Genomic DNA, 7289 nt, shown 5'->3' with positions numbered 1-7289 from the left:
AACCTCAGAGAAAGGGCATTTCTACACTCTAAGAAAATTTGAAAGGAAAATCTACGATAAATGAGGTTACTTTAAGGAAATTAAGCTTATGCAAGGAAGAATCAGCATAATCACATCAAGAGGAGATGCTGCTTTTCTTGCAGAGAACTAAAAAATACAGTAGATTTTAATGTAAGCCCAGAATATGAGGCACACCAACAGGAAAACAGCAAGCACTAGAATAGTACCCAAAGCCATAGGAGCAAAGAACATGCACAAAGATACAGCACAGGTGCCAAATGACAAACCTGTGCCAAGTGGGAGAGAAGGTGCCCTTAGACCAGCAAAACAAGAGTGCAAAGAGACATAGCCCTAAGAAGGGGACAATCAGCTCCCCAAAAACTGCAGATGAACAGGCAGATCAAATAGAGGCATGGTCAGTGAGGAAGTAGCATAGCTAGGTTTGACTACTGACAGCAAGTTCTCTCACTAAGACAGGGAGAACAGAGAACACAAGACCTTCAAGAGGAGCTGTATTAGAAGTCATTGCAGGACTTCATTAGATCAGAGACAGAACAAAATTACCAGGAAAAAAAAAAGTTGGAATGACAATGGACCAAAATGCTTTAATCAGTAAAAAAGAACTGGTGCTAAATGAGGAAAAAAAAAAAAAAAAAGACAGACTGGTATGTAAGAGGGTATTTGAAAGAAGGCAGCGAGCAAGAGTGAGCCTTTGAATCTACGATGAAAGTTTCTTCTCTGTTTCACCAAAAAAAAAAAAGTCAGTAAAGTTTGAATTTTAAGCATGGAGAAAGTAATTTACAATAAAGAATGCAATGATCTTGATTGAAGAAAGCATATTCCCCTTGCCAGGAACTGACTAGGGAACTTGTGACATGGCTTGGAGGCTGCATAGCTATGCTCAGAGAACTGCACGCTCAAAAGGCAGAGTTACACACTCTTTCCAATGACACAAAGGGTACGATCAATCCATTGCAAAACTCAGATGTATAAGGATAATAGAATGAAGAGGAGGAAAAGCAGTTCTCATATTAGTTGATAGTCAGGTCAGATAACAAGGGGAAAGGTAGAAACGGCATAAAAATCCCACTGAGCATAGAAATAGGTCTCCAGTGGAAAGAAAGAAGACAAGCCAGACAGAAGGAGCAACAGGAAGCCATGAAGTCTTTCCAAAACAGTCTAAATAGAGAGACAACACTTTTACACCATCCTCCATGAAGTCAGCCAGAGTTCTGCCAACTTGATCACAGTAAGTCCTAAAGGATTTCACATGGAACTTGAGCTCATGACAGTGTTTTTTTCTGTTTTACCACAGGGTGCAAGCTTTTAAGCTAGGATATCTGAAGGTACTAAAGGTAAGAAAACAGTGTTTCCGCTAGACAGCAACCCATTTACTTGTACTAATTGTTCAGTTTAGTTAAGGAATCAATCTTACTTAAGATTAGAGTACCTGTTCAAACTGAGCTTTGTAGTCATGTATGAGTAAGCATTTCCAAACCCAGGACTTCAGCTGTCCAGAGTCTTAGATAGATGTACTATAGTTAAACCTGCCATGTCACTCAGAGTATATGTTTACATGTCTACAAGTCCCTCTGCCTCCCCGCCAGCAAAGTATCTATTTACTATCCACAGAAGGTACTATTCGGTTCAGGTCTGAGGAGTTCAGTTCCATCTTCATCAACCTCTCTAACCTTGTAACAAGCAAACCTTGCGGATCTGATTTATTGCAAGCTTCTGCTGTCACTGATGAGTACAGTAGCAGACCTAATGACAAAGCTTGCTGGATTTGGGATTTTAGTTCATGAACAGCCTTATTTAAACCAGGGACACAGAATACAACTCATGTGAAAACATGTGAAAATAGGATCATACATGATAAATCCAGAATGTTAGGCAGAATAGCTGGGTACAAGAAACATGTTGCACAGAGCAGCCTCTCAACCTGCCCCATCCTTAGAACTACACTGCAAGATGCACCAGCACCCTCTTTTCAGACTTTGTGAGTCCCATTAATTTTACATTTAGCATTTCAGAGCAAGTTAGTTTCTACTTCCAAAGTGTCTAGACATAAGCTGTGTTGAAACCCATATCTCCCAGTAAGAGGCCAAGTTCCCATGACACAGAACGTGAATAAAACCAAGTTCTAGAAAGCTCACACATTTCAAAATTTAAGACCTTATTTTAATCCAAGATATAGCAACTGTAAATTCCAGTTCATAAAAGGGCAAGTTGCTGCCGATAAGTCTTCACATGTATAGTGAAAACAGTCAATCAGTGCAAGTTTCTAGTCAGTAAGGCTTCCCCATTGATTCCAAGATTTTCTTTCTCTCTTCTGCTGAGGGCATCTCTGGTTTCACACCATTTCTTCTCCTTTGCATCATAATGTCATGCTGAAAATAGAAGAAAGTGACCATGAGAACACAGATTACTCAGAAGTCTCTGCCTCTGAGTTCCAAATGAATAAGATTCTTTAATAGAAATACTCTTGATATATAAAGAGCCAGATACTCTAAGACTGATTAGCTGATAACTAAAGTACTAGTATTCAATTGACGACATCTGATAGTTTACCTTGCTGCTTCAGAAGACTGTGAAATTACAGTATTCCCATTACACTATATAAGACTAATGTGCAATTGTCTATAAGTAGTTTTTTGGTAGTTTGCACAATTAATGACCAAGCTAAAGTCTCTTTACTACTATGGCAAAAAGAAAGAAAATAGCAGAGAACAGTTTAACTGCACATAGTTCTTGGTGGTGTCCTTATTTCCTTCTCTCTTGTGGTAGAAAAGTATCACAAAGTAAGAACGAACTCTTCCTAAGCTTTATCTTAGGTTAAAGTAAACATGACCCAAACCAGTGGAAACACTGATGAATTTATCTTAACTCAGAACTTTTTCACTGTATCTATTTAAAAGAGGACTTATTACTAGAAATACTTGTCTCAAGTTCAGAAGGAAACATATCACGTACTACAAGAACAGACTCACAATTTAAGAGGGTAAACTTAGGAGAACAAAGTGAAGTACTTTGATGTGCATCTGTTTTAGTCTTCCAGCAACACGTGCCAAGACTACCTAGGCCTGTAAGTCACTATAAAAACAATAGCAGCCAGCACTAGCTAAGTCTGAAGAGTTCAGAAACCAGTGTGTCAGATGTACTTAAAGCAAAGCACAAAGTAAAACTTAGAAAAATCTACTGCACTTACCCAGAATTTTCTGCAGCTTTTGTACTTCAGAAAATAAGCAGTACACATATCCTTGTTATAGTTGTTGTCATCCATACATTTTCTAGAGGCATCTGTTTCCTTTAAGAGGGAAAACATACTTCAGAGCTGAGGGAAGTTACTGTGCTCAGTGTCTAAAAAATTCTAACAAGTCCCAGACTATCTATGAAGATAGGAGGCAGCTTCTCAGATGAAAGAATACTATCAAAGAGAGCAGAGGAACATCTATCACAAAGGATAATCAGTAATTCCAAGCAATGACTTCATTTAGAGATAAGACATTAGTATTCTTTAAATAGTAAGGATAGAGTCCACAGAATACTTGTTTACAAAGATGCTTGGTATAACCCACAAAAGACACTTAAAAAAATCAACCCACCTTGTCTAACCAGGATTTCAGGCTCCGGTTTTACAGACAGAAAACTGAAGTGATTGCTATCAGTTGCAACAGTCCTATTTATAAGGAATTACTGGTTATTTCACACTTGCTATAACATGATTTTCAGCTTTTCCCATCTTCAGTTTCTTTAAGAAACTTTAGATTCTTTAAGAAACTTTAGATTCTTTAAGAAACTTTTTACGCAAAAAAAAAATCCTTTAGAAATTGCATTATTTAACTTTGAAACATACCAAGAGAAATCCCAATTTGATCATCTTACCGCTATACATGGATTTCTATCATGGTCTCTAAGCTGTTGTGCATGCCTGGGCATTCTAGACAGGCACTCGTACCTTGGCTAGAAACAGAAAAGAAACAGGTTAAGTATCTACTTTTAATAGCAACTCAGGATTAAGTCTGACTTGCAGCATGCGATAAAGGCTTTCCAATAACATACACAGTTTGGTTGTCTTTAAAAAAAAAAAAAAAAAAACACACACACAAAAAACCCACCCCCCCACCACAAAACTTCTTTTGCAAAATGTTATTTCAAAAGCACTAACAGCAAGACAACTGAGGCAAGCTTAGCCTGTCACCAAGACTGCTTACTCCCTGATAAATTCCTGCAGAGAATGGAGCCGCTGTGGTGACTCTTACACCAGTCTGCCATAGCACTGAGGAAGTGAACGTGTCTAGAAGAAACAGCTCCACAGCAGCTGTTCACAGCCAATACACTGTAGATACTTCAATTAGTAGTGTGTGGGAGCAATATACAAGTAAACTTCAACAGATTTGTGCCTACTCCTTAGCTGGATTCACATCTGTATCTTCACTGAGCTTCCTCAGGTGTAACAAGCACCCAACCATCTCCTGTGTTGCTGTATCAGATACTTTAACAGAAAAAGAAATGGTTTCACTGCAAGGAGGGACCAGATCCAGTTACACTGTATATGACAGCTTGAATCACATTTTTCACCAGTTTAGTAGCTTGACACCAACTCTCAGAACTTTAAACTTGATAGACAGAGTTCAGTGCCAAGAACCTACACTGATCCAAGATGATGACATCAAGATGAACAGCAGACCCTCGTTCCCTTTGCTAATTCACATACATTGCCTCTGGCACACATATGGCCATGCAGGTATTTGTTCCAAACAAATACTTAATCTAACAAAAAATAAAGTAATGTTGACCAGATGACTGAGCCAATGCAAGCAGAAGCACAGGACTGAAGGAGAGCGCTCTTTGTGGCAAATTAAGGTGCAGCCAATGAAGAAAATTGTGAAAGAACATCCTTGCTGGTTTGTTTTTTTTTTTTTTTTCCTAAAGACATTCCTGCTGATTGTAAACTTAAACCTGTTTCTGTTCACATTAGAGATTGATAACTGCAAGTTTGCAGTAAAAAGCCAGATTTGCGTGATATCAGCAAACAAAAATCAAATACTGTTCTTAGTAGCTCACAGAGAAAAAGCAGTATTTTAGATGAAGGTTCTTCTTTGAGTAAGAGTAAGCTATTCCAGGTAGATAAGCCTTAGATTTTACATCCTGTGCAAGCATACTCTCCTGGTGCTTAGAGTATTTTTTGCATTCCACATTGTCTTCTGCAAATGGACCTTTTAAAGAACAGCATCAGGAAACCTTTCCACTCACCTTAGAGAGCTATCCAGCGTTCAAGTTAACTTTACAAGCTAGGCAAATGTTTCATTTTTTGTGGGTGCAAGAGGATTTTTGATCAGGCACTTCCAACTCAAATGGAAACACAAGCATGTAGAACAGCAGCATCACCCAGACTTCGAGGAAGGAAGGGCAGAAAAGAAGTAGAAGAAAACAAAAGCAGCATATCACAATGCCTCATCTAAGTCACTACTACAGACAACGTTTTTAGAGGTTTGTTTATGTCCATGTTACAGCTCCGTTTCATTGATATTAGAGGTGTAAGTACCACTTAAGCAGACATGCCTCGAGGTATACGGTATTAGACTGACTTCAGCCTTACTCCCTAAGACTATTTGTGAGTCGTAGGATGTGTCAATGTTCGTTATCCAAATTGCAATTAACATTTTCAGTTTGGTTACACTAGAGTCTGCAACCGTGCCCAGTTTAAGGAACAATGCACACAATGCACTAAACACCTACTTAATGAACAGGCAGTTCAGGTTCTCACGAAGCTGCTTAGCTTAGAGTAGACAAATGCTCAGGCATACTTAGCACTACCAAAAAGGTCCGATAGTTTTTGCGCGTGTTCCTCTCTCTCCCCCTCTCCGAAGTACTTCAGGATTTGAAACATTATCAGCCAGAAGGGCAGGCAGGTCGCACCGACACGCCGCTGCTGTGTGAGTGAAGGAGCAGTTGAGCGGGAAGCGAGCTTCCCCCCCAGTTGTGCCCATGCACTGGCCGGCTGCCCCTCCAGCTTGCACATAACAGCTCTGAGCCCCACCACAACCGAAGGCTTGTCTATTCCACACTTCTTAATTACGCTTTAACACATTAACAGTCATAAACCGTACCACAGAGAAATACATTTGTTGCTAGCACTCTTTAACCCTCGGGCTTTTTCAGTTCATAAACCATCAGGGTATTTTTCTACAGGCTCTCTTCCACTGAGAAGTGGGTTTTTTAAATGTACATACAGCGTTGCATATTACGCTGCAACAGAGGCCAGCTGATTAAACCTTAAACTCCGAAGTAAAAGCCGTATAAAAATCCTACGGTTGTTTGTTTGTTTTTTTTTTTTTTTTTTATCGCTGTTACAGCGGGACAAGCCGGAGGGAGGCAGCGGGCGGCTCCGGACGCTCGGCACCGCTGAGCTGCCTGGCCCGCCTCAGCCTCCAGAAGAGGGCTGGGGGGCAGGTCAGGTGCAGAGGGGGCGGGCGGGCAGGCCGCCACCGGGGCCGGCCAGCGCCGGGGCGACGCCGGCGCCTGCCACTCGGTCCCTGCCTTCCCCCATCGGCGGCGGGGTGGGGGAGTACGGGGGACAACGGAACCCCGGCGCCCCCTTCCCCCTCCCCGCCTCGCGCGGGTAACAGCCGGCGCCCCAACTGCCGCCGGCGCCCAACGGCCGGCGCGCGCGGCCGCCTTCCCTCAGCACCACCTGCCGCCAGAGAGTGGTGCCCAGGCCCCACCGCAGCCCGCTACCGGGCCCCCCGCACCGTCCCCGAGGCCAGGCGGGGCTCCCCCAGCCCGCGGGCCGGAGGGCAGCGAAGAGCGAGCGAGCCTTCCCTCTCCCCCCCACCCCCGGCGAGGAAAGAGGGAAGCGGCGCCAGGCCGCAGGCGCGGACGGTAAGGCGGACGAGCAGCGCGGGTCGCCGGCACTCACCTCCGTCGCCGGCCGTGTCCGCGGGAGCCCGGGGCGGGAGGGGGGCAGCCCGTCTCCAATTCGAAAGACGTCAGCGGCTCGGGCAGCCCGCTTAAGTACGGGCGCAGCCTACCCCGCTCCCGGCCTCGCGGCTCCCCCCGGCCCAGCGCCGCCGCCGCCCACGCCCCGGCGGCGCTGAGTGGCAAGGCCGGTCCGCCAATGGCGGCGGCGGCAGGCCCGCCCCGGCCTTGAGCGGCGTTTCCTTTCACCAACGGGGCGGGCGGCGCGGGCCGCAGGCGCCGGCGGCGGGGCGCGGCCGCGGCCCTGACTGACGGGGGGAGGCGTCCAACCCGCGGTGCGTGTGGGCGGCGGGCGGTGTGGGCGCGGC

General features: G+C 44.4%; 1 protein-coding gene across 9 annotated transcripts; it reads right to left on the bottom strand.

Moving 5' to 3' along the window:
• Positions 1 to 2159: 2159 nt before the first annotated feature.
• CHCHD7 (coiled-coil-helix-coiled-coil-helix domain containing 7) lies at positions 2160 to 7063 on the bottom strand. 9 transcript variants are annotated; one of them, XM_082479658.1, is made up of 6 exons: positions 6923 to 7041; positions 5811 to 5935; positions 5257 to 5396; positions 3886 to 3963; positions 3209 to 3307; positions 2160 to 2390 (listed from the first exon to the last, which is right to left on the bottom strand). In XM_082479658.1, the coding sequence occupies exons 4-6, from the start codon at positions 3937 to 3939 to the stop codon at positions 2289 to 2291; spliced, it is 255 nt and encodes an 84-aa protein (XP_082335784.1). In that variant the 5' UTR covers positions 3940 to 3963; positions 5257 to 5396; positions 5811 to 5935; positions 6923 to 7041; the 3' UTR covers positions 2160 to 2288. The 9 variants fall into 9 exon arrangements, with proteins under 9 accessions (XP_082335784.1, XP_082335782.1, XP_082335783.1 ...); XM_082479656.1 differs by lacking the exon at positions 5257 to 5396 and having other exon boundaries at positions 5743 to 5935; XM_082479657.1 differs by lacking the exon at positions 5257 to 5396.
• Positions 7064 to 7289: the final 226 nt, after the last annotated feature.

Source organism: Vanellus vanellus, assembly GCF_965231255.1.
Source record: "Vanellus vanellus genome assembly, chromosome: 2".
Taxonomy (NCBI): domain Eukaryota; kingdom Metazoa; phylum Chordata; class Aves; order Charadriiformes; family Charadriidae; genus Vanellus; species Vanellus vanellus.
The sequence above is the reverse complement of the archived record's forward strand: the minus strand, read 5'-3'. Positions and strand labels throughout refer to the sequence as shown.

Excerpts from the sequence above, each read along its gene's own strand:
- CHCHD7 (XM_082479660.1), bottom strand. The coding sequence starts at position 3,939 with ATGCCCAGGCATGCACAACAGCTTAGAGACCATGATAGAAATCCATGT. Across the intron at positions 3,308-3,885 it reads ATAGAAATCCATGTATAGCG|GAAACAGATGCCTCTAGAAA; the intron begins GTAAGATGATCA and ends TCCCTCTTAAAG. Across the intron at positions 2,391-3,208 it reads AAAGCTGCAGAAAATTCTGG|CATGACATTATGATGCAAAG; the intron begins GTAAGTGCAGTA and ends TTCTATTTTCAG.